Below are 27,818 nucleotides of genomic sequence, written 5' to 3' on the forward strand. Positions count from 1 at the left end.
CAATCAGCTGTTTCTTGAAGTGCTCTTCTGCGTCATCATCACGTGCCCACACGGAGGTGCCGTCATCATGCAAACAATCTGCGCAAAGGATCATGGGAGCTGAAGTGTCCATCAGTTGTACCCTTCGAAATCCTTCATTCTGAAGGGCCCTTTGAAGTGGCCAGTTTAGAGCACTTCGGTTTGGAACGACACTTCAATATGGCGGCCATGATTGTTTTCACTCCGAAGTGCTCTTCGGAGGGCGATATATCCCGTTTGGAACACACCGCAAAATACTGAAGTGCCAGTACCACTTCAAGCACTGTACTAACTCAAATAAGGGACTAAAGACTACATTAACAGAACACAGGTGAACAGAATGAACCAATCAACACACAAGGGAAAATTAGGTCGGGGAAACATGAAGGAAGAAAACAAACTAAAAGTCCATGGTGGTTACAGCTTTATAAAATTATCACGAAATTATTATGGTTGTAATTTAAATAGTTAATTTAATAGTTTGTGGTCCCTCCATGACGATATTACCATGTGGATGGGGTAAAGACAGGTTAAGACAAAAAATAAATAAATAAATAAAATAAAAAATTTAGGAAGGATACAGACATTTGATGTTTTTAAATCAAGCTACTTTTCATTGTAGACTACTTTTATTTAAGATAATTTATCACATGGGATATTTACATGTAATGTTTAAAAAATGCAGTAACAAAAGGACACTAAAAAGTGTACTGCGTTTGTGTAAAATGTCATGGAGTTTCCTTCAAACACCTGCATAGAAATTCTAGTGTAGCTTGATTAATTACAGAACTATTCAGGACGTCAAATTGTGGCATACACTGGTCATTCTAGACTGGAAGTGGGGAGCATCCTTCTGTAATAAAGCTCTGTGTGAGTATGTGTGTGTGATATTGTGGAGAGAGGTAATAAAAGAAATGCTTATGCAGCAATTAAAAAATGAAGGAGCAGAGAGAATTTTAACAGGGATACAGGGACATCACAAAAACTCACAGAGCCCAACACAATTTTTATAGATGGGCCATCTTTGTTTGAGACCAATGAGTAGGCTTTACCATAGAGGCACCCTTCATCAGGACCCAGCTATCCCACATCGCTGACAGCTCTGCGTGGACATACAGGAAAAACGCACACACACACACACATATACTGGACCATCAGAGGCTCATCTCTTCTCCAGTCACCCGAGCTTCTCCCTGAGGCACCACCTGTCATTGGATTTTCATTAGCCAAGTAGTATGACCATCACACAATATGGACACACACCCTCGCCAACAGATCACGCTGACTGGAATAAGCATGTAACACACATATTCATTCAGGTGATCAGAGGAAATGGCAGGGGGGTTTTCATCCCTCCGTGCTCAAGTCTGCGATTACACTGGCGCCAAACTCTCCAGAGAGTGTCTGTTCTGAAAAAAGCTGCCTGCACAATGACCTCACACACACAAATATACACTGTTAACAAGGATAACCCCAGTATACAACTAAACATTAACATAGGTATAATCACAGAAGTTCGCTCACAATCATACTGTCTATCACACACAGATACACTGGTAACACATTAGATTGTACCTGTGTGTGAGTGTAACTGTCCATATTGACTGGTACTCACCAACAGGTAGACATGACAACATTCAGCATTACACTCACGCACACCAGTCGCCATGACAACACAGAAACAGCTACATGGACAATGACATCATATAATAGTATAGTGTGACTACTACACAATATAGATCATCCTATAATTTACCAACCACACACACTAACTACACTAAAAGCTAATGCAAGCAGACACAACACCAAAACAAATAAAATAATAAAACAAAAACATTATTTTAAACTACAAACTACCAACTATGAACAATAATTAATTCCTAGACACTATACACGCACCAGAGCACAATGGTAAATGAATATGGTGAGCCTCATTTCACTGTACAGGACCATTACTTATATGGACACCATTATGATGGTAATGCCATCTTTGTTTTGACATAACTTGGGATGCTATGGTAAATAAAGACGGTAATCATATGTACATAGCATCACAATACTGAGGTATTACCGTGATTCATGTGGATACTACCGTAACAGTAATACCATGGTATTTTTTCACATAACTTTGGATACTATGATAAATAAGGGTGGTAATCATATGCACGTGGTATCAGAGAACCATGGTATTAACAATTATTTTTTGTGGACACTACTGTAACAGTACTACCATGGTATGTTTTGACATGCTTTGGGATATTATGGTAAATACAGGCTGTGATCATATGTACATGGCATCATAGTACTATGGTATTATCATGTTTTTTGTGGACACTACTATATTATGGTATTGTTAGACAGACTTTGAGTTTGAAGTACCATTATAAATATAGTGATCACACATCACATCACAGTACAGTACCATGGTATTCCCATTATTTATGTGTACACTACTATGGTATTTTTTGACATATCTTGGGGCACTAGTAGGAGTGATAAAAGTGGTAACCATAAGTACAGTATCACAGTACTATGGCATTGTCATGGTTTTTGTGCCATAGCATTACCATGTATTCTTTGGCATGCTTCAAAGTACCATGGTAAATTAATATAGTAATCATACATGATATCACAATACACCACTATGATGGTATTTTTGGCATACCAATGAGAAACATGCTAAAAGAATATGGTAATCAATCACACATGGTATTATTCCTTACAAAAAAAGTACTGTGGTAATACCATGACACTTTACTACACTACCAAACTAAGTTTGTGGTCAGTCCATTTATTATTAATATTTTTATTTAGCAAAGATGCTTTAAATTGATCAAAAGTGACAGTGAAGACATTAATAATGTTTTAAAAGGTTTATATTTTAAATAAATGCTATTCTTTTCATCACAGAATCCTGAAAGAAATGTACCATGGTTTCCACAAAAATATTAAGCTGCATAACTGTTTTCAACATTTCTAATATTAATGTGTTTTTATTTTGAGCACCAAATCAGCATATTATTTCGGAAGGATTATGTTGGCACTGAAGACTTGAATAATGGCTGCTGAAAATTTAGCTTTGCCATCACAGGAATAAATTACATCTTAAAATATATGAAAATAGAAAACATTTATTTTGAATTGTAATAATACTTCATGGTATTGCCGTTTTTGCTGTATTTTTGATCATATAAAAACTTATTTTTTAAAAACAAAAAAACATAATCGATAACACTATAGGTCAAGGGAACACATATTCACTATTAACTAAGAATTTTCCCTCACTATAAGAATAAGAATAAGAATAAGCCATTAATATGTCCTTTATAAGTACTAATAAACAGCCAACTTGCAAGTAAAAAGCATTCTAACAAGCAACTAACTAATAGTGAATATGTGTTTCCTAATCTAATGTGTTACCAAAAAGCTTATACAGACCCCACACTTTTGGTAGTGTATATATCATGGTACATACCCAAAAACCATAACAGCAACATGGTATTCTGTGGTAATATTATCTTATACCATCATTGTAACATGGTACCATCACAGTACCTTTTAGCAAAAAAAAAAAAAAAAATTCCAGTTAATGGCAAATAGAGATAAAATGCCCAAAGTTCTGTGGCCAACGGGGAAAAATGGTTTAAATGACTTGACGGTAGTTTTCAACACACCTGTGATTATATAATACCTGACAACCACACAGAATTCCCACAATCTCAATGTGAGGGCACAACAGCACCCTTATCACACAGAGCATCAAAGACAGACATCACAGCTCACAATGGAAGCATCAATTAACATCCCATCAGAGCACATTAGACACACAGTAGTGTAAAGGCATGTGTATGTGTGCAGCTACAATTGAGAACACAATAAAGCCCATCACTATGGCAACCATTTACCAAATGACCATTCACAGGATGCACAAGTGTTACAGATAAACACCAATATGAGGAAAAATACATCCTCTGCCATTCTTTTCACTCCATCTCACACTCACGTAATGAAGACACTGCAGTGAGGATATAATATCTCACATTAGACTTGACTCAACGGAAAAGACATGACGGGCTCCACAGAATCGCAGTGTGCCAGTGCAACCACACACGGTCGTTGCAGCATCGGCAGGAGAAATACGACTGTCACGCGCCAACCTCAAGATTACATCTCATTTACACACACAATCAGTTTCGCCCAAGCGATCTGTACAACCTCAATGAGGGGCAAATAAACAGATTTTGATCCCATACACTGGGAATGCCACCTCCATTCCTGGTGACAGAAGAGAGGGCGAAAAGAGAGGGAGAAACCCTCCTCGATCTGGGAACATTAATAATTGAGATGCTACAGCAGTCACACCAAGCACAACCATCCATAAGCAGTGGACAGATACTGTGTCCCTTTCTGAAGGCATACACACAGCACCCAGCTGAGCCTCACAAACACGACGGCACACACACAAGGTGCCTGAAAATGGCAGTGTGGATACACACCCAAAAAATCTCAACCCACCACAGTGGCACCCTCTCTCTGAGCGTCTCTCTCGCCACATATTACAAGAGAAAGAAAGGGAAAAAATGAGAAGATGGAGAGAAGGAGATTTGGGAGAGAGAGCGTGGAGGATCCTGGGTTGCTGCGGATGAACCAACCTGAGCAGTGCCGTCAGAAAGCAGCATCCCTCCCCCTCTCTCTCCACCACCAGTGTCCCCATCTCAGCCTCTCGAAACCCTTCCCCTGCTCCTTTCTTCTCGGTTCCCGACCCTTCCGGGCGGCCGTGCTGCTTTCTTACCTGCGGCTTGCTGGGAGGCTGCCTGTTCCGCCGGTTGGGTCTGGGCCTGGAGCGGGTGTAGTGCCTCAGTGTGTGGCCTTCGATGGGCAGGTCCATAGGGGGCTGAGGAGGTGCAGGCTCCGAGTGCCGGGGCTCTCTGTTGCTAAGAGCGGCAGCAGCAGCAGCGGGAGCGGCAGCAGCATCCGCCTCTCTCCCCGAGTAGGAGGGGCTTCCTGGCTTCAGCTGGCCTGCCGTGGTGACTGACAGCCCCGTCGCCAATGACAACGACAGGGCCCGCCTCCTCTCCTCCATTCCTACCCTGGAGACCTGAGGCCCTCCCCCTCCTCTCTCCTCTACCTCCTGCTGGGGATGTGTGGCCGCACGCGCCTGTTGTTCCCCTTCCACATCTAACAAACCTGCAGAGAGAGAGAGGGAGGAAGGAAATAAGGGACAACAGAGGGAGATAATGAGGGAGGGGAGATACTGAGGCCTGTATGATGTGTGTATCTACATAGAGAGGAGGAAATAGATCGAGATAGATCGAGAGAGAAGGAGGGAGTGATGGATTTGCACATATGCAGCAGAGGATACAAGAGGGGGAATGAAAGACCAGTGAAAAAGGCAGGAAAAGGGAAAGAGGAAGATAAAGCTGGACATCACGGAAGGTTCAGGATGTCCACATGATTGATTCAGGCTGCCAGGGATTCTCACAAAAACACGTCCAGAATGTCATGTCATGTTTTACCCCAAAATCAATTAAAATACAGTATAATTTTTTTATGATTATATTTTAGGTATGGGAAATCAAGACTAATTGAAAAGGGTTATGATTTTTGCACTGTGACATTATTTTAATGACAATTAAACAGCTTCCCCCCCATCACATCACATTCATTAGTTCTCAGTGGTTATTATCATTACTGTAATGTTTTCTCTGTATTACAATAATAATGTTTTTTTTTTTATTTTGTATTTTTTACAGTAAGCCAGTTAGTCAATATAATGAACCCACACATATTAAATATATATATATATATATATATATATATATATTCCCCATACATTTAAATTATTCCTATTATACACACATATATAAATCATACCTTTAAATGCTAATATATATATTTGTTGAAAACAGTTTGGCCTGATGAATACTGTTTTGGAAACCTTTTTTGTTTTGCATTATAGTAACCTCACAATACAAAAATGGTCTGAATAACAGGCTTCATTTCCTTTAAGTAAATTATTTATAATTTCTTCATCCGATTTATTTTGGGGTAAAATATAACTGAAACAACAAAAAGGAAAGATGACAGTAGAGATAATAGGCCAGGTATACACAAAAGAGCAGAGGAAGCGGAGGGTGGCGGACCGGGGGAGGGGTTTTGTCATGGTTGTAAGCGGGTGGCCCCCTCCCTCGTCTGAGGGGCTCAGTGGTGTGAGAATAACAGGGCTATGCTCCAGTTAGCTGCTGCCAGCAGTGTTACACAGCTGATTATATTAAGTAGAGACAGGGTGGGACCTTCCAAAATCAAACCCCCCACTGTCTCAGACTCACAGATAGAAGACTGATTAGACAGGGAGGGGAAATCCCATGAGAGGGGCATCCTGCTCTCACAGACAGAACTTCAAACAACAAAGCACTCTTTTGATGTCACATGTACTATAGCACTACTACAGTGCATAGTGCATCACATGCACAAATTTGCACAAGTTAAATACACAGTGGGCTGCCATTAAATCAGCTATAGTAAAGGATGTGGTTGAATGAGGTCTGTTTAACCATATAGAGTTGATCGATTGTAAAAATCATGCTGTTTTTTTTTTTTTTTTTTTTTTAGATAAGAGCAATGACAAGTCCTGTTTGGATATATTTGATGACCGTATAATTAAACAGACCTGAACATGACCTTTGACATCAACAGCTGTGCTGTAAGTGCCAGGGTTTGTTTGCTACAATCATCTTTCAAGTAATGCGCAGCTATGATGTCACCAGTATATGCTACATCCAATCACATGTGATTTAGGAGTGCAAAAGCAAAGACAAATGGCAAAGGGCGAGTCTTGAGCAAGAAGCACTTGTCGGCATACTTTTGATGGAAGGGGCGGGACGGATGCTACGGGAGTGAAAGCTGTTCCTCCAGATGACAGGGACATACTGTGGACAAGCAGAGAGAAAATCAAACTTAAATGCATTCAAATCCCTGTAATCAAACTCACCCTTTGGATTACTGAAATCATTTGAATTTATAATCAAACTCTGATTATCAAACAATCAATTCTGTAAAAAGTAAACAAGCTGTCTCAGACTTTTAGACACCACTTAATATTATTGTTATTTTGCTTGGTAACTGTAAACAGTCTATAATTAGTCTAATATTAACTATATTTATATTATTTAAAAATTTTATAAAAGCAACAAGCCACACAAAGCTGTTACAGTGATTTTAAAATGCTTTATGATTTATTCACACTACCATTCAAAAGTTTGCAGTCATTAAGATTTTGAAAAGAAGTCTCTTACATTGCAAGGCTGCATTCATTTACTCGAAAATACAGTAAAAACAGTAATATTGTAAATTATTAACATTTTTAACAACTGATTTTCTATTTGCAATTAAAAATTTAATTTATTTCTGTGAAAATAAATCTGAATTGTCACAAGATCCTTCAGAAATCATTCTTATATTCTGATTTGGTGCCCAAGAACATTTCTTATAATTATCAATGCTGAAAACAGTTGTGCTGCTTAATATTTTTGTGGAAATTTTGACTTTGATTTTTAGGATTCTTTGATTAATTTTAAAAACAATAGCATTTATTTGACTTTTTTTTCTAACAATGTAAAAGTATTTTTTCTAACAATGTAAAACTGCCACTTTTGAACAATTTAATGCATCCTTGCTAGGGTTTTTTTTTTAGTATTACTGACCCAAAACTTTTGAGTGGTAGTGTATGTGCAAAATAAAAACAAAGGAAAAGAGTAAGTTGTGGAATCGGAATTCTAGAGTCGAGCAGACATGCCCTGTCCTCACATCATCTGTAGGGAATTCATGCTCCATCACTCTGAGCTGAGGAACATTGGCCTTGATATTGGTAGACTGGGAAAACTCCCTCATGTGCTTGTCCTGAAAGCAAGCGAGGGATATGTTGCATGTCATACACACGCATACACAATTCTCATGTGCTCAATATACACATTCATAAATGCAAACACTTACCAGCTTTTCCTGAGCCACTGACAAATCCTGAAGGACTTCATCAATTATACTTCCCACCAGAGAGACACTGACGGACTGTTTCAGTTCACTGAGAAAAAGTGAGAGAGGGGAGCACGAAGTAAAAAAAAGGTTTCAGGTTTCAAGAGTTTAATATTGTTTATAGGGATGTGCATGTGTGCCGCACCTGAGCTTGTTTCTGATGCTGTTCTCTGTCTCTTGTATTGTTTTTTGAATGAAGTGCGCAGCCTTACGTGTCTTCTTGGCCACACAATCTGCCAGATGCTCGCTGACACTCGACCTCTGGACGACTCTGGGGCAGGTCAGCTGGGCAGACTGAAGCATTGCCGTTGCCAGTTCCTGCACAACACAACAGAAAATCTGATTTGTACTGCCATCGGATTACAGTGACCTCCACTAAAGCAAAAAACTACTCAACTCTCGATACTACATACTACATAACAGACTCTACAGAAACACCCAAAAAACAAGACTAAACTGTACCTGGATTTCCTCAGTAATCTCACTCCTCAGGGCTGTAGCAGCGTCATTGAGAATGCATTTCAGCATGTGACCACTAGAGGGCGCTCTGCCCAATTCATAGAGTCCTGAGAAAGACTGGGGAAAGGTCAAATGTCAAAAATCACAAGTATATTAAGAGCATCACTACATTGTTATGGAAATATAAAACTATATATATATATATATATAGTCTGGTGTACACTTTTATAATCATATTTATTTTGTGAAAGTTCATATAGTGCTGGATAATAGGAATGACTTGTACACTACAGTTCAAAAGTTTGAGGTTGACTTTTTTATAAAGATTAATAATTTTATTTACTGGGAACAAATTATAAAAACTGAAAGTCTTTTGAAAGTCTTTTGAATTGTTTATTCATCCAAAAAATCTGTTTTTTTTTTTTCAACTGTTTTCATCATTGGTAATAATAAGAAATGTTTCTTAAGCGCCAAATCAGCATATTAAAATGATTTCTGAAGGAACATGTGACACTTAAGACTGGAGGAATGGCTGCTGAAAATTCAGCTTTGCCATCTGAGGAATAAATCACACTTTAAAATATATTCAAATTGAAACTATTATTTTAAATGTAATTAATATTCACTAATATTGCTATTTTATTTTTCTGATCAAATAAATGCAGCTTTGGTGAGCATACGAGACTTTCAAAAACATGCAAAAATCTCAGTGTTAAAAAAATCTGGTTTTAAATCTGTAATATTGCAAACCATGTAGATGTGCAATCTCATACACTAATGGCCGTCTTTGCATGTTGAAGTGCTTCCTCTGCAAGCAAGATGTCCGACTGCACCTCTTGTATATTGTAGCAGGTTAAAGGATGCACACTTTCCTGTAGTTTCTTACAGAGATCCTGAACTAACTGAGAGAAACAGATAGAAACACTTTCTTATAATGATCTGAACCCTTAGTATGTAGTATAACACTCTACTATATCATAGGCACTAGGCAGTAATAATTATATAGGAAGTATACATCCACACAAACCTGTTCAGAGCGAGTGGTCTTCAATCCATGCTGCAGATGACACATATCCTTACCTGTTCCACACAGTCTCTGATTGTTCCTGTGTAAAAACATCTGGATCTACATAAACACATACAAAAAGAGTCAGTTATATATATATATCATTGTCTGTTCTCATGACTTTCTACAGTTCTGGAAATAAGAACTAACTTTCTGTAAAGCGTCCTCCATCTTCTCTGGGGTGTTTCGGTAGGCTTGAAGAACATCACTCATTGGAATGGACATGTTCTGTAGTGTCAAGTTTCTGTTTGAAAACACACATATAGAAAACACGCAATGTTTTAACAAATATAAGTTATTGAAAAATGTCTGTTTGTCTGTGGGGTATACTCTCACTTCTCCATGGCATTGGCCACATCCATAAATCCTCCAGCCGTCACATTGTTTCGGTCCCAAACCAGTGTTCTGTCAGGAAACAAAGCACAACCTTCATAAGTAAGGATGGTGATGTTTTTTTGATCCTGGAAAAAGATTCCCATCAAACATAATTTTAACCCCATCATTAACCTTAACCTAACTATACATTCTGACTGGTTTACAGGAACAATGATCAAGCAACATGTTTAACTTGACAAAAAATGCTACAAGTCACCACGTGTGGAAAATTACTTTAGCTTGGTGTTGATCATGAGGGCCTTTGCTAGCATCTTTGCTCCTGTGTCACCTATAGAGTTTCCACTGATATCAATCTTGGACAGGCTGGCATTGCTGCCCAGGCTGTTGATGAGGATGGTAGTACCAGTTTTCAACTTTGAGTCACATACAGAAAGAGACTCCAGTGGCTAAAAAGTGTAAAAAAAAAAAAAAAAAAGAGAGAGTAAAGACATCAAGGAGGTCACTTTCCATGCCAAATGCAGATATGAGACAATGATTATATTAAATTGAAGGGCTATATTTGTTTCATCAAATTCCATTGATCTTAGATTTAGAGTCATTTTCATGGAGTCATTAACCTTTGGCTACAAGTCTCATTAAGATTTCTATTAAGGTTTGAGTCCCATTAGCTTTAGAAGCTGTATCTACTGAGCAGGTTGGGTCATGAAAGGCCAGCTCTGATCCTTTGGAGAGCATAAATACTCCTATTAATGTGGATAAAGTTATATAAAGTTGAGAGTCTGTTTTAAATGAGTCCTATATTTGAGTTAGAGCTGCTTGTGTAATTACTGAGCCCAGGCGTGCCTTGATAGAGAGGGATTCTGGGTAATTAAAACTCAAGGCTTGCTGGAGAAATGGTGGGAGGGCGGCGTCTCTGTGGACCTTCTCTCTTTATTGGTTCTAGTATTGCAGATACAAACAGACACAGAAGCACAAATACCAATCTTCTCTGTTAACTGAGCCAAAGACAGCAGCTCTTCCCACTCTCAATGTTATATGAGAGCTGTGGTCCGTAGGTGGACGTTCTGGTGTCTTCATATTCATGGTGGATAGGGGAAGTGATCCTATTTCACAGCAGTTCTCATATCATTCTAATGGAATAATGAGAAGTGTGTGTGTGTATGTGTGTAGTTGTTTCTGATTATTACAAATGATGTACTTACACACTCCTCCTCTTGAATTAGCTGTACAAGGCGGTGTAACACATCTGTAAGAGCTCTGAGAGAAAGAGGCAGCATTTAAAATATGCATCATGTGCATGAAAGGAAAAGGGGGAATAGGGTTGATATGACGTGGAGAGAGATGACAGACTGGATAGACTGAAAGGTGCATCAAAAACGTTTCAAATGAAATGTGTAATTTCAGTGCCTCAAAATACCGCAAAATGGTAATTGTTTTCAAACAGGTTTCCTGAACACTCAAACATTTACATCCAATAAAGCATGCATTTCATTTTTAAAAAATAGCAGTACTTCACACCTAGACTTCATTGCACTTACTTAGACTTCATGGCAAAATTGCGTCCAATTGAAAGGTGCCGAATAGAGTGACTGCGACCAATGGAGAGAATTAAAGTAACCATATTGCTCTCAAAACCTGTCAGAAAGAAAACACAAATTACTAATTGTAATAATTTAATTTCACAGTAAGCGAGCATTACAACTTCCATCACGCATAACCACCAAATAAAACACACCTCCTCTTTCTACATACCATATTAAACATGGTATTTTTACATGTCAAGGAGAGGCAAATCAAGCTCATTTTGTGTCATTATTTATTCCTTTTAGGACATTAGGCTGAGTAAGCCAAACTGAGTCCTGAGTGATAACTGTTGAGAAATCGTAAACATAATGCTACTCTACTAGGGTATACAGTACTAGTATAGAATGAATAAGTATATGCATCTAATAAATAAATAAATACTAATATCTAATAAATAAGTTAATACTAATAAATAAATACTAGAGGCTATGAAATACTTACTAATAGCTAAAGAATAAGTATCTTATTGTATGTAATAAGTACTACTACCTAATGAATAAGTAGTGTCTATTAAACACTTACTAGTATCTAATGAATAATTACTAGAACCTTTAAAAAATGTGTTAGTACCTAAAGAATAAGAACTACTACCAAATGAATAAGTACTAATACCTAATGGAATAGTAGCTAAAAAGTTAATACTTGTAGCATGAAAATAGATGCTTGTAAGTTTTAAGGATGAAATATTAAAAATGGCTTGCCGTAGAGACAGAGGGCAGCAGAATGGTACTGAGACATGTTTTTAATAGTTGTACTTCTTTTAAAGGGTTAGTTCAGCCAAAAATGAAAATTATGTCATTAATGACTCACCCTCATGTCGTTCCAAACCCGTAAGACCTCCATTCATCTTCGGAACACAGTTTAAGATATTTTAGTGATTTAGTCCGAGAGCTTTCTGTCCCTCCATTGAAAATGTATCTACGGTACACTGTCCATGTCCAGAAAGGTAATAAAAACATCATCAAAGTAGTCCATGTGACATCAGAGGGTCCGTTAGAATTTATTGAAGCATCAGAAATACATTTTGCTCCAAAAATAACAAACATTACGACTTTATTCAGCATTTTCTTCTCTTCCGGGTCTGTTGTGAGCGTGTTTACAACACTGCAGTGACGCCGCTGACGTACGACGCTGCTGACGTGTTATCTTTGTTATTGGGCGCACCAGAGAACACGTCAGCAGCGTCGTACGTCAACAGTCACAGCAGTCAAGTTCACAACAGACCTGGAAGAGAAGAAAATGCTGAATAAAGTCATAATTTTTGTTATTTTTGGAGCAAAATGTATTTTCGATGCTTCAGTAAATTCTAACGGACCCTCTGATGTCACATGGACTACTTTGATGATGTTTTTATTACCTTTCTGGACGTGGACAGTATACCGTACATACATTCTCAATGAAGGGACAGAAAGCTCTCGGATTAAATCTAAAATATCTTAAACTGTGTTCCGAAGATGAACGGAGGTCTTACGGGTTTGGAACGACATGAGGGTGAGTCATTAATGACATAATTTTCATTTTTGGCTGAACTAACCCTTTAACATGACATGTCATTTTGAAAAATGTGCCAAATATGTGTGACAATTTATTTCACTGATTTCACAGTTATTTCAGTGATATCTTGCAGGAATTACAATCGTTTCATTCATACCATTCCATAAAAAGATCCAGAAATCTGTTAAATTTGACAGGTGTCAAATGAGGGATATTGTTCCTGTCCAATCATGTGTGTTTTCACCTTCTATAATGCAAATATTTCTCTCCTTTATTTCACTCTGACTATGTGTTTGTATATGTGTTCAGACAGGTGTGATTGTCCTGCAGCGGTACAGTATGGGTCCAGTGGGTCATGTGCTATTCTGACTGATGTGTTGAGCATTTTCTCCTCATGTAGTAGATACAACAATGCCTATATTTGCTTTGTCTCCTCCTGGGTTATAAAAATAGCATGGCCTGATTCCACCTTCTCCTAGGGTTCAACATTTTCACAAACACTGCTTCTAACTTGAAAAGCAACACTAGTTCCTTCAAGAACCATTTAAATGATTTCATTTTCTATTAAGCAGATATCCAGTTCAACAATTAAGCAAGATTCCAACTTAAACACAAGATAAACTTTGCCATCAGCTTCTGTGGCATGCTGTTGATTGCCACAGAGAACATATTTCACTTGTGTCCCAAACTGAAAAAAGCAGAGATGTGAAGATTGTACGTTGTTAAACATACATGAATTCATCATTAAAATACTTTATATTTGAGCAGTTAAGAATTGTCAGGGGGAAAAGAAAAACATATTTGATAGTACATATCTGATATTTAATGCACTAGTAGGAAGAGTGGGATTTTGGACCAATGAGATTTATCATCAGGTCATTTCTACAGATGCCTTTTTGCCTCTTACTTATTTTATGAAAAGAGGTTTTCTAAGCAGCAGGAAGACACATGCACACACAGCGGGTCAGAATAATTTATGCCTCCATCTCTCCACGTATCAGTCAGATATGATTTATAACCTGACATGAGATAACCTGAAGAGACCCTGTAACCCCTCTATTGCTGTTGTGAAAGAGATAGCCAGTGAGAGCAATGTAATAAATCTGGCAGAAAAAAAAGAGGGAGGTATAAAGGGAGGTTAATAAAGTGCCAACTGCATGAATGAGAGAATAAATAAGAGACTGCACCGTTGTCAGACAGGTCCAGACTGCAGATGGCCTTGGCCTCAAAGATGTGTTCCTGAATCACCTGAGCTCCAGCCGACCTCAGCTACACATACCACAACACCACACACAATTTTAAGAAAAGATTTTTATAATACTTTGATGTGTATATGTGTGTGTATCTGTACCTCACAGCAGCTGATGTCAAGCTCCAGCTCAGATAGATGAGTGTTGGTGGCCAAGCCCTGTAGTAACAATCTAAACAACATTTATACTGGACATTAATAACGATAAAAGAAAACCATACACCGTCAAAAGATGTCTATTTCAAATGCTGTTCTTTAGAACTTTCTATTTAAAAAAGAAAATGTACTCAAGTTTGTAGCACACACATTTATGTTAATATTGGCACAAACCCCATACCTGAGAGCTTCTGGAGGTAGTTTAGTTCCAGACAATCCCACGTATTTTAACATAGTGCTCTTGCTGAAGAAATCCAACACACTGCGTGTGACCTCTCTGACTTTCCTAGTACAGCCACACAGATCAGTTTGTACATGCTGCCTGTGTAGAGATGCTTATAATCCATAATGTCACTTTTGATGGCTCACCTATGAGAAAAAGTGTTCCTGGAGAGGTTGAGGTAGCTCAGAGTAGTGCAGCAGCCCACAGACAGAGACACAAACAGCTAGAAAGAAACAGAAAAAGACAAAGAAAGGTAACTCTAGATTATTTTAGAGGAATTACTGTAAAAAAAAATCTAGCACTATTTGGTTTACCAACTTTGATATTGGATGTATATTATATGTCAGCATTTAATTTCAATTTTACTCCCTAATCCCTTTTACGCTACAAAATAACAATCAAACAAGATATATATAACTGATGTGACTCACTGTGTCGAGAGGGCAGTCTGTGTAACTGAGGTCCAGGTGTGATACTGCATTTGGAGCAGATAGGAACTTAAAGAGGCTCTAAAAAGAGACAGACAAGCATGGTATTTCAAAGCCATCGCAAGTGTTCAAGCCTATTCACTGCTTTTTGCTAAATTTGGCAATGTTGGCATTAAATAAAACCTGAGACAGAAAGGCAGACATACGCAGCAACGCGAAACCAAGACATGGCTTCTATAATTATTCAATGACTGCAAACAACATTTATAGTCCCTTGAAACAAAAAGTTAATGTACTGAAACACATCACTGATTCCATTCGCCTCTACAACATAGCAGAACACTGGAATTAAAAATGATCCATATATAACACACCCATACAATGATCAGCAATAAGACTGTGGGCTATTGTTAAAGTGTTAGGAAGTTTTGGTCCAGTTGACAAGAGTGACAAATGATTCTGCTGAAACCATTATGGTTTTTCAGTTATCCAGCAAAAATGGACAATTTTTTAAAGATTTTTTGTTATTTACAAAATACTTTATTTAATAAGCGCATACAAAATTTAACAAAAAAAATCTATTTCAAATAAATTCATCTTAAAAAAAACCTATCATCAAAAAAACAAATCATCACAATTTCCACACAAAAAAAAAAGCATCACCAAAACATCACACAAAAATATTAAGCAGCACAACAGTTTTCAAGAAATGCACCAAATCAGCATATTAAAATGATTTCCAAATGGTTAATATGACCATGAAGACTGGAGTAATAATTGCAATCAGAGGAATAAAGTACTTATTAAAATATATTAAAACAGCTGTAAACTGTCACAATAGTATTTTTTTATCATATAAATGCAGCCTTGGTGAGCATTAAAAGACTTCTTTCCAAAAATTTAGAAAGCTTACTGGAGATTTTGAATGGTAGTGAATCTATAATATTTTATATGTATAATATAAATAGTTATTTTTGTGGTGGGCCAGTGAAAATACTGGCAGAGCATGTACAAATCTGAACTAAGGGCCTTCCATCCCCCCAGCTCTGTCAAACTCACTATAGCGTCTTCTGTCGCCAGGCAGCTGATGTTTCCGCTCAGGTCTAGGTGTGTGAGAGTGTTGCAGAGAGATGTACTTTGATGAAGAGCTTGAACCAGACAGCCCAGGCCTAGTTCAACAGGGAGAGAGAAAAAGAGGTTGAAGACGGCAACAGCATGGCAACCAAAGCTACTGTCTTGAGATAATTACTTTTGTAGGCATGAAATAGCATCTTGAAATGTATAAAAGGGAGTAAGAGATCAATGCAGCACCTTTTGGGGACATAGAGACCTTGGAGAGATACAGCTGACTGAGGCCACGTGGCAATTTGCCTAAACTCTGACTGAGAGCAATCACACCTAAGCGCAAGGAAACAGAGAAGTCATAACATCAGCATGTATACGCAGGAGAAATCTGAACAGACGGAGACCTGAATATCTGCATCAGTACCTTTATCCTCAATAGCATTGACAGACAGGTTGATGATATGGACAGCAGAGCCAGAACTGTCCCGAAAAGCGCTGGCCATCTTGACAGCGAAATCCCTGCATCGTAGATACAACAATCATTTACTGGCTTCAAAGACATTTGGTAAATGTGTTTAGCTTTTCACAAGCACAAGGGCCTTGATGAAACTCACATTTTGAGTCCGCTGGCCTCCAGACTGACCTCCTCCAGAGCACAGGACCGGGCGATCATATAGAGGATCTGCTCCTGCACATCAGGGGTCTGAGAACAGAGAGCAAACGCGCTTTTGGAGGCAAATGGACAACACACTAAGACTGACATGAATTGAGTATGATGCACTATGATAAAAATGTTATGTGCTACGCAGCCACAAAGTATTGAAATTTAAATAAAAAGAAAGAGACTTGTTTGGTTTATTCAAGAGAGCAGTCTCAGCTACAATTCTTTGTTCTCTTCATCCTTCAATCCTCTCTCTATTTCTCTCCATCTTAAATTAGTATACTGTATCACACTGAGATCTCATGGTCAGAACAACAGTTTTTTATTTGGCAAGTGGCCTATATCTGACATTTCCACAACCAGGAGCGAGAGGAGACAGGGGTCTGACACGAGTGGATAAGCCAAGTCTAAACATAACCATTCTGCTCTAAGTTTCCAGCTTTCTTCATCAGTATTCATGATTATTTGGCCCAGTAGTATCCATTCATACCAGTTTGAAGTCCTTGCTGCATATCTTGGTGAACCATTGGTTAAAGGACAGAGCACCCACTGCTAAAGCCAAGTCTCTGTTAACATTTTCAACAGATTATTAAGAAATATCACAACATCAAAAAAGATATATTAACAATGACATTGATTTATATATTAAAAATTGGCTAAGTAAGATTTATTAAAGAAATAATTACTTTTATTCAGCAAGGATGCATTAAAATGATCAAAAGTGACAGTAAAGACTTTTACATCATTACAAAAAAAAAAAAAAAAAAAAAAACGTTCTGATCAAATGATTTTCTATTTAAACATAATCTATTCAATTAATTATCACAGTTTCCACAAACATATTAAGCAGCACAGCTGTTTCCAACATTGATAATAAGAAATGTTTCTTGAGCACCAAATGATGCTAAAAATTCAGCTTTGCCATCATAAGAAATGAAAAAAAAAAACATTTTACAATTTATTAAATTAGAAAAAAGTTCATTGAAATGGTACTAATATTTCATAAGATTCCTGTTTTTACTGTATTTTTCATTTAAAATGCAGATTTGATGAGAATAAAGGCTTTTTTTCAACAAAAATCTTACAGACCCCACACTTTTGAATGGCAGTGTATTAAAGTTTTATATTAAAATTACAAAAATACATTTGTATATGGCATATATTATAAAAACGAATATATAAAATGTCATAAATATTATACATTAATTTCTTATTTACAGTATGAATATAAAGTATAAGTTATTGTATCTACCTGCTGTCTAAATGACTGAAGTCAATGAGGTTGAAAACCCGACAGTTCTGAGCATGGTAAATATTATCGACGTCCTAGAAACCACAGGAGCAACAGTTCGTAAGAGCATCATTGCATAACCTTTGTTTAAAATTTTATTCTTATTAGTAGTGATCGCCACACACCCACTGAACTTCCATACAGCACGGGAACTCATTGAAGTCACACAAAGCTGCATAAGTGTCTGAAAAGCCTCCTGTAGAGGACCAAAGAGAACACAGAAATCAAATGAAAGTATTTATGTATCTAAATAACATGTAGATGTGACTGTTCTCTACAGCTGATCACACAGACTGTTTTGTGAGTGATAACAATAGCAACTGACCACATGGTCCAACTGCTCCATTCACATGTTCTTCGACTCTGGAGGCGAGACTGCATAGCCGCTCTTGGAGGTCAGGGGGAACTTTCTTCAGCAACTTCCTGAAAGGAAGAAAGAGATGGAGGGGGATAAAGGAAGTGTAGGATCAGTGAAAACACATCAGCCAACACAAATTCTTTCTTTAGTTTTCCAGTCAGTGCTATCGCAATGATCATGCTGTTACTTGATGGCATTAGATAAATGTGTACTAAAGGTCATGTTTGTTCCATTTGTGGGCAGATAAATCTGTTAAGGTTTTTGAGAAGAAGTGAGTCAAATCAGTGAAGGCCTTATAGTTTATGTCATCAGAGTTTATCACAAGGAATCATAAGGAAAAGTGAAACTATGTAACGATCATCCACTTTTCTAAAATGATTTATGAAAGCAGTGTTTTTTAAGTGGTTTTGCTTCAGGACCCAGATTTTACACAAGAGATTGAGTACATAAAATGGGCCTACATTATGGTCAGCACAAATGCACAAATGTGTATATCATTGTCACAAATGAATGTAGAATGGGTCATATTTAATTTATTGTAAGAATGGGTTAAAAATTTAACTTTATTTGCCCTTTGTTTTTAATTATATGTATACATTTAGGTGTGATCACATTACCATTGCTCTGTGAAATTTAGGTTAAAGGTTATCTATATTTTTTTTAAAATACAAAATATGTATTCTGTATGTGCGCGTGTGTGTGTATATATATATATATATATACATATATATATATATATATATATATATATATATATATACATATAGATAGATAGATAGATAGATAGATATATAGATAAATAGATAGATATACACTGAACAAAATTATAAACACTTTTGTTTTTGCCCCGATATTTCAAGAGCTGAACTCAAAGACATTTTCTATGTAAACAAAAGGCCTATTTCTCTCAAATATTGTTCACAAATCTGTCTAAATCTGTGTTAGTGAGCACTTCTCCTTTGCCGAGATAATCCATCCACCTCACAGGTGTGGCATATCAAGATGCTGATTAGACAACATGATTATTGCACAGGTGTGCCTTAGGCTGGCCACAATAAAAGGCCACTCTAAAATGTGCAGTTTTAACACACAGTACAATGCCACAAATGTCGCAGGTTTTGAGGGAGCATGCAATTGGCATGCTGACAGCAGGAATGTCCTCCAGAGCTGTTGCCTGTGAAATTGAATGTTCATTTCTCTACCATAAACCATCTCCAAAGGCATTTCAGAGAATTTGGCAGTACATCCAACCGGCCTCACAACTGTAACTGTAACGACCACGTGTAACCACACCACCCCAGGACCTCCACATCTAGCATCTTCACCTCCAAGATCGTACGAGACCAGCCACCCGGACAGCTGCTGCAACAATCGGTTTGCATAACCAAAGAATTTCTGCACAAACTGTCAGAAACCGTCTCAGGGAAGCTCATCTGCATGCACACAATCGATGGCATCTGGCACTTTGAAGAGATGTTCTCTTCACAGATGAATCCCGGTTTTCTCTGTACAGGGCAGATGGCAGACAGCGTGTATGGTGTCGTGTGGGAGAGCGGTTTGCTGATGTCAACGTTGTGGATCAAGTGGCCCATGGTGGCGTTGGGTTTATGGTATGGGCAGGCATATGTTATGGACAACAACAATACAGGTGCATTTTATTGATGGCATTTTGAATGCACAGAGATACCGTGATGAGATCCTGAGGCCAATTGTTGTGCCATTCATCCACGACCATCACCTCATGTTGCAGCATGATAATGCACGGCCCCATGTTGCAAGGATCTGTACACAATTCCTGGAAGCTGAAAACATCCCAGTTCTTGCATGGCCAGCATGGCATCACCGTTTGGGATGCTCTGGATCGGCGTATATGACAGAATGTTCCAGTTCCTGCCAATATCCAGCAACTTTGCACAGCAATTGAAGAGGAGTGGACCAACATTCCACAGGTCACAATCAACAACCTGATCAACTCTATGCGAAGGAGATGTGTTGCACTGCATGAGGCAAATGGTGGTCACACCAGATACTAACTGGTTTTTATGACGCACATTTCAACACAGGTGAACTGATTTATCTGAATGTAAATAAGGTTAATTGTCCTGATGAGTAAAATTCATGCTAATTTAATGAGATCACACCAATTGAATTTGACATATTCTGTGAATGTTCTCTGAACATAATTCACTCTGTTAATCCAATCAGGTGATGTTGCTGTTCAGACTGGTGCCCTTGTGCAGAGTTGTGTGTTTTCTGCATTTTCATGAAAAAAAGACCTATTAGAGTTTTTAATGTATAATTGTAAAAAAGTAAATAATGTTTTGAACATTTAAAAGAGTTTTTTTTTTTTTTTTTTTTTTTTTGGTTACCGTTGTGGTGAATGAGGTAGCTTGTGCTTTAGTAGTCAGTAGCTGTCATACAAACATATAAATGTTCCATGATCGCTTCATTGTGAAGGATAGAAATGATGACCATATAGTCAATATAAATCATGTGCTTGCCCTCAAGCTGATTCATTTTATTTATTTATTTATTTATTTATAAGAACTAATAGCCAACATAACACTTGCTCACATGCAAAGTATAATTTTTGTAGCATGCAATGATCAAATAAAAGTGTTCTTTTAACTGGCGTCAGCACAATTACAGCTTATCAAGAACAGCATCATTTTAGCGCATGTAACCATAGCCTAACCACAAGGTCTACACTTCAGCATAATGGTAACCTCAAAAATCATCAACATAAACTCTTTCAAATATCAAACATAACTGAACAACAAACTTTAATAGATCTTTCACTTTACTAAAAAAACACATTAAACAGCAGTTCATTTCAACATTTACTCTCCTGATCTATTCCTATGCAAAGCATGCTGGGAACTAGAAATCCACTGCCCAATTTCAGTCGTAAATGATTTATGTAGCAAAATGGTTTAACACAAATGGTTTAAGTTAACTTAACATTAACGTAATAAAATTGAGTGCAAATGTCAACTGAGTAAAATCTAAAGATTTGTGTTGTGTTAACTTAAGCAAACTACTAAAATCATTTTTTTTTGAGTGAAGATGGACATAGTTTTTGTTTTATTCAGCTGTATTTACTAAGTGCATCTTAAAACATCCAAGTGAAAGATATAACACCAACGTGTCAGGAAAAAAAACAGAATCACGGAGTTGGAAAAGGATCACCCTCTCCTAAAAATGACTTGTCAGGTGTAGCTAATCACCTTCTCAATGGCACACGAAGCCATTTGACCTTCAAATGTGATCAGCTATGATCATTTTGATTAGCTCAGAATGAAAAGAGCTTTGCTGGAGCATTTAAGTCCTTGGTATTGCAACTGAAGCAAACAATCAACTGGCACTGTCAAAAGATCTCTGGGATAAAGCTATGGACAGGCACAAGTCAAGAGATGGATTAAAAAAAAAAAAAAAAAAAACCTTCCAAAGGCTTTTTTAATGCTTAGAAGCACAGTGAAGTCTGTTATTAAGAATGGGAAGGTATTTGGTACAACACAAACCCTCCAAACTGGATGAAAGAGTCGAGAGGAAACTGCTCAGAGAGGTGACCAAGAGGCCTGCAGTAACTTTGAAGCACTTGCATGAATTTATGACAAAGAGTGGTCATTGTGTGGATGTGACAACAATATCACAAATTCTCCACAAATGTGGCTTGTATGGGAGGGTTGCAAGAAAAAATCCATTCCTCAAGAAAGGCCACATGTAGTGTTGCTTTCGTCAACGAAAATTATGACTAAATATCGTTGTCAATGAACCTTTATCATGTGACGAAAACGAGACAAGACGCAACGTAAATGCTGGTCATGTGATCAATAAAAACGAGACTAAATGTGGTTTACTATGCTAAAATGTCTCTTCATTTTCGTTGACCAAAACAAGACGAAACTAAATGTTTTAACGTTATTTCGTCTCGTTTAGTCGTTATTATTTTGCAGTATTTCTGTTTCCTGTCGTCAGTCCCACTCGCGGCATTATTAAGAGGATGACAACAAACAGAGTTAAGCAGGATTAGCTCCTTCCCAAATAGACGAGGCTTTTATACTTACTTTCGCCTGGATCCGCTGACCTGCGAGCGCTCCTTCCCAAATAAACGAGGCTTTTATACTTGTCGCATTCCCCATTATACTATTCTTTGAAACGACAGGGGAGCGATGAGGAGTAATTGTCCTCTAAAACCGTCAGGAATCACCAGTGAGAAGAAGTCATTTGCCAGTACAAGTCTTGTGATGAATGAGTTGATGAATTCATAATTTCTTCATGTACAAACTTAAAAAATCTTAAACTACTGGCTGTATTACGTATCTAACACAAGACAACTTTAAGCAAATAGTGTATAATTAATATCTAAATGAATTCTAATTCTATTTTATACAATAAAAATAAAACTTACTTCAAATAAGAAGCCTTGGACAAACATTTTTTTTTTCCCAAGAAAGCGTTTTCCGTCAAAAAGCACCTGATGGAGTTTGAACTTCACATTAAACTGCTTCTGTTTCACACAAACGCCGACACAGACGTGCATGTTCGGCTAGAATCGCCCTGAACTCATGCAGGTTTAGTTGCGGAGCTATGTGGAAAGTTACAAAAAATGCCATGCACTCTGCCACGCAAATAGTTTGCGCGCACTCAAAGCGAACTTCTGGCAACACCGCGATGATGTCATATTTTCCACGCTCAGCCAAGCGATATTGCAGACGCGTCGAGTATAAATCAGCCTTGACACAAAGAAAGGGACCAATGGCCGGCCAGCTGGAGTTCGTCTTTGAGAGAAAAATTAGCAGATTATATTTTTTTTTATTATTGTTTTTATTTATTTTGTTTAAATTTATGTGTGTACTTCTAACATGTTTGGTTGGTAAAATGTAAATTCAAATCAGAGAGTCTTACGTGTCTGGAATGGATGTATTCTTGAGTCTATAAGGTAACAATAATATAATAAGGTAACCTTGTTTGAAATGGGTTTGGCTAAAAGAAAATTTTGGTTTCATCTATACTTCTAGGTACTTGTACTAGATTGGGTTAAATAGAATTGTATTACTAAAAAGAGACTAAAATACCATTTTCGTCAACTAAAACTAGACTAAAATGTCATTAGTTTTCATAGACTATAGACTAGACTAAAAAGAGTATGAACGTGACTAAAACTAGACTAAAATGTCATCAGTTTTCGTTGACTAAAACTAGACTAGACTAAAAAGAGTATGAACGTGACTAAAACTAATAAAAACTAAAATGACAGCTTCACACAAAAACTAGACTAAGACTAAACAACACTAGCCACATGCAGTCACAACTGAGCTTTGCTAAAATGCAGCTTGAAGATTCTGAGGCAGATGAGAATAAAATTGAATTATTTGGCCTCAACACCAAACGATACGTCTGGCGGAAATCCAATACAGCTCTCACCATCCAAATAACAGCATTCCTACAGTAAAGCATGGAGGTGGTAATGTCCTGTTATGGGGTGTTTCTCTGCAGCAGGGACTGGATCACTTGTCAGGATAGGAGGAAAAATGGATGGGGCCTAATTCTATCAAATTCTTGAGGAAAATCTGTTGCCCTCTGCCATAAAGTTGTCAATGGGAAGAAGGGGACATGACAATGACCCAAAGCACACAGCATACCTGAGCACACAGGGGTTGAAGGAGAAAAAGGTGAATGTCCTTGCATGGCTTAGTCAGAGCCCAGACTTAAATCCCACTGAAAATCTGTGGAATGATAATGGGGGTGATCCTTTTCTCAACTCCCTGTTTCTTTTTTTTTATGACATGTTGGTGTTATATCTTTCACTTGGATGTTATAAGTTACCTGAGTAAATACAGCTGGATAAAACAAAAGCAGTGTCCATCTTCAATTCAGGCTCCAAAGCAACAAAATGTGATTATTTATATATTATTAAGGGGGTGATTCTTTTCTCTACCCACTGTGTTTATGTGTGTACATACATACATGCATACATACATACATACACACACATATATATATATATATATAAATATATAAATATATGCACGCATGCATGTATTTTATGTTTCTGTAATGGTTAATCCACCAGTATGTGTAAGCTCTTTAGTCACAGTAGTATAATGCTAAAATATAAATATTACTGTTATCCATGAATTTCTGAATTTACTGTTTTACAAGTGAGGCAGAAAATAATAGCAAAGCAATTTTTTAATTCAGATGGCCAATTATAGTCAATAACAACAGAGACTATGGAAAAGTAGATAAAAACACTCTTGCCAGCAAGAATGCAAGCTGTTATCAAGGCCATACAAAATATTCTAAATAGTTTTTTGGTTATTATGTGTGAATAAACCCTATTTAGTTGTTTCAGTTTGTTAGTTGCCTAATAAATGACAAAATAAATTTGACAGATTCCTAAAATATTTTTTCTCTTTATTATGACAGGTGGTCTAATAAATTTGTTAAGCACATACAGAGTTTAACAAAATTATTAGACTATTTATTGACTGTAATTTGGCATCTGAATAAATAAAAAAAAATAATTATTTTTTTCTCCCTTTCTTGTAAAAAAATGTGAGGGACGTTTTATTACAGATGTGCGCACTTTATCTCAAGTCTTTTGGACTGTTGACAACTAACACCCACTTACCCCTACTGAAAGACTTGGAGGGGCCAGGACAATTTTTTATATAACTCTGATTGGATTCACCTGAAAGAAGAAAGTTACATACACCTAGGATGCTTTGAGGGTGAGTAGAACACAAGCTAATTTTCATTTTTGGGTGAACTAAGCCTTCGGATGAGGTCATTACACCTGCCCATGTTTGCATTCATGCCAAAGTACTGTAGAGTTGGACTGGACACACTGGCTTTGATGTCAATAACACAATTTTGATAAGCCTGTTTGTTTTGCTATCCTAGCTATACCTAGTTATTTGGTCACTGCATTTTAAACCACAATGCACAACTGGATAAGACTATATTTTTTTACTTAAAAGCACTGAAATGGAAATCGTATGAACAAACAGATGAACGAAAAGCTTTTGAAGAAATGCATGAGGTTAGCTCAGCTGTGATGATGAACAGATCACTCACCCTGGCGATGAATCAGGGAAGATCTTCTTGAGAGAGGCGGTGACATGGGTGACCACAGCTTCCAGATCTCGCACTGACATCAGGCTAAGAGAGTAGATCTGCTTATGCGTCTCAATAACCACCTCACACACACACACATACATAAACAAAGAGCAAGGGATGATGAGTAATTGTAATTCTCCATAAAAGAAAACACACAACTAACTGGCTGGTTCTTTTGAGACAGTTTGACATTTAAAGCGGTTAAAACATCACATGCTTTAAACATCTAAAAAAGATCAGGGTTGAAAAATGACCTCAACTTCCTTGCATTCTAACTATATGTTCACATTACACTATAAACATTTTTAAACAGAAAAGGAAACTTAAAATACTTGTTTAAATGTTAAAAGGTTAAATGTAGAGATCTATATTACAGTATTTGCATGTAACACATGTAAATGTATTATACTTTTACAAATGTTTTTATAAGTAAAAACTATTATCTCATAATTTATAGAGAAACTTTATATTTAACAGTATTACCCTACTGCTGAAAAAGTTTGGGGTCAGTAAGATTTTTATTCAGCAAACAGTGAGCGTAAAAGACTTTTACACTGTTGCAAAAATAAATACTGTTTTTAAATTTATATTCATCAAAGAATAATGAAAATTTAAGCAGCACAATTATATATTTAATATAAAATATATTAAAATAGAAAACAGTTACTTGCAATTGCGACACTATTTCACAATGTTATTGTTTTTACTGTATTTTTAATCAAATAAATACCGCCATGGTGAGCATAAGAGACTTACTTAAAGTATAATGGTATATTTCTATCACAGCTGCTGCCCATTTTTTATTATGGTCACATAATAAAAACACATGTTTTTATCAAAAGCAACTTCTAAAACAAAACAGAATGTTACAGTGTATATTAACAAGCAACTTTAAATGTGCATTACAATCTATCATCATTGTGGTATGTTGTAGTAGTAGATCTCTTACTTGCTCAGTACTGTCGATGGTGATGGCATAGATCTCTAGATAACTGAAGGAGCTCTCCACCTGCAGCGAGAGACAGGACAGCTCTGAACAGCACACATACTCTGACATGCATATGCATCAAATAACACTGGAAATATAGTGACTCAGAAGTTAACACAGAAGGGAAGGTGGGGGGTCTGGGAGGCTGGGTCATTCACTGAAACTCAAACACGGAAGTTGAGCTTTGGAACAAGTGATTTTTTTTTCCACAGGAACTAGCATTGAGTCATACACTTTCAATATCTAACTGCATATCATTACACAAAGTGATGCATTCCATTAAGAGCTAATAGCCCTTCTTTCATTAATCAAGAAAGACAATTAACTTTAAAGGAAGTACATGTCATTCCAACTTTTTTTTAAACCCTCAGTCATGAAATCACACTTAGCGGCAGTCATAAGCATGTTTTTGGAGCTGAAACATGAAACAAACATCACTCAGAGGACATATAAATTGTAATGGAGCTCTGCTAAGAAATATTCTCCCCTACAGCACTTTGAGTTAATAGTGGACGTGACCTACTGACCCTCCTGCTTCTAAACTACTGCTTTTTTTATCAGCTGTATATTTTCGTAACATACAGTCGATTCACTGTTCAAGGTTACTTGCTGTTTTTTTGTTTTTTTGGGGGGCTCCCTGACAATTTCCTTATTTTAGAGGAATGATAGAAGCATTTAACATATCTGTTATTATGAATGTCAAGTTTAACATTATGATTTCTGAATATTGAATGTTAGTATTAAAACAAGTGTAATATGATCATGTAACATTACTTTGAATTTCAAGTATTTAATTTAGGGCTGTTTATATATTGTAACACGTGTTGGTGTGTTAAGCAAAGCACATGACGAAAGAGATATCAAAATAGTTCTTTTTAATAATCCATAGGGGAAAAGGGCACAACCAAACACAAATCCAAATGATCTAACATCAAATATTAATAGCGGACAAAGGAATAAAGGAGAACACAGACTTTAAATAGTGAACGTAATCAGTGGGAAACACAAACAGGTGTGGGGCTAATTAATTAACTAAACAAGAAAAGGAACATGACCAAATAAGGAAACTAAGTGATAATATATATAATATATTAAATATATATATATATTATATATATATACACACACACACATTTATTTGTACAAAATCATTTTCATATTTTATACATTACACACATATATTATGTAAACACAAACTTTTATTTTGGATGCGATTAATCGATTTGACAGCCCTAATTTAATTTTCAAATACTTCATAAACTCAGCGTGTTCTAATGTACATTGGA

General features: G+C 36.9%; 1 protein-coding gene across 4 annotated transcripts in view; it reads right to left on the bottom strand.

The window, feature by feature from the left end:
* LOC109109430 (capping protein, Arp2/3 and myosin-I linker protein 3-like) overlaps positions 1-27,818 on the bottom strand; it is a 46,289-nt gene that overhangs the window by 13,408 nt on the left and 5,063 nt on the right. For all 4 annotated transcript variants that reach the window (XM_042775232.1, XM_042775231.1, XM_042775230.1 and 1 more), the window contains exons 4-31: positions 26,494-26,553; positions 25,503-25,624; positions 18,387-18,484; positions 18,187-18,257; positions 18,023-18,096; positions 17,261-17,336; positions 16,724-16,812; positions 16,534-16,628; positions 16,356-16,442; positions 16,104-16,213; positions 15,048-15,125; positions 14,763-14,839; positions 14,575-14,679; positions 14,340-14,409; positions 14,176-14,257; positions 11,449-11,545; positions 11,113-11,167; positions 10,184-10,356; positions 9,911-9,979; positions 9,725-9,818; positions 9,536-9,634; positions 9,282-9,410; positions 8,512-8,625; positions 8,195-8,367; positions 8,011-8,098; positions 7,825-7,917; positions 6,881-6,947; positions 4,811-5,205 (exon numbers count right to left, since the gene is read on the bottom strand). In XM_042775232.1, the coding sequence (XP_042631166.1) occupies positions 4,811-5,205; positions 6,881-6,947; positions 7,825-7,917; positions 8,011-8,098; positions 8,195-8,367; positions 8,512-8,625; positions 9,282-9,410; positions 9,536-9,634; positions 9,725-9,818; positions 9,911-9,979; positions 10,184-10,356; positions 11,113-11,167; positions 11,449-11,545; positions 14,176-14,257; positions 14,340-14,409; positions 14,575-14,679; positions 14,763-14,839; positions 15,048-15,125; positions 16,104-16,213; positions 16,356-16,442; positions 16,534-16,628; positions 16,724-16,812; positions 17,261-17,336; positions 18,023-18,096; positions 18,187-18,257; positions 18,387-18,484; positions 25,503-25,624; positions 26,494-26,553 (2,940 nt within the window). The remainder of the gene's footprint in view (positions 1-4,810; positions 5,206-6,880; positions 6,948-7,824; positions 7,918-8,010; positions 8,099-8,194; positions 8,368-8,511; positions 8,626-9,281; positions 9,411-9,535; positions 9,635-9,724; positions 9,819-9,910; positions 9,980-10,183; positions 10,357-11,112; positions 11,168-11,448; positions 11,546-14,175; positions 14,258-14,339; positions 14,410-14,574; positions 14,680-14,762; positions 14,840-15,047; positions 15,126-16,103; positions 16,214-16,355; positions 16,443-16,533; positions 16,629-16,723; positions 16,813-17,260; positions 17,337-18,022; positions 18,097-18,186; positions 18,258-18,386; positions 18,485-25,502; positions 25,625-26,493; positions 26,554-27,818) is intronic.

The sequence above is a fragment of the Cyprinus carpio genome, chromosome A18, assembly GCF_018340385.1.
Source record: "Cyprinus carpio isolate SPL01 chromosome A18, ASM1834038v1, whole genome shotgun sequence".
Classification (NCBI taxonomy): Eukaryota; Metazoa; Chordata; class Actinopteri; order Cypriniformes; family Cyprinidae; genus Cyprinus; species Cyprinus carpio.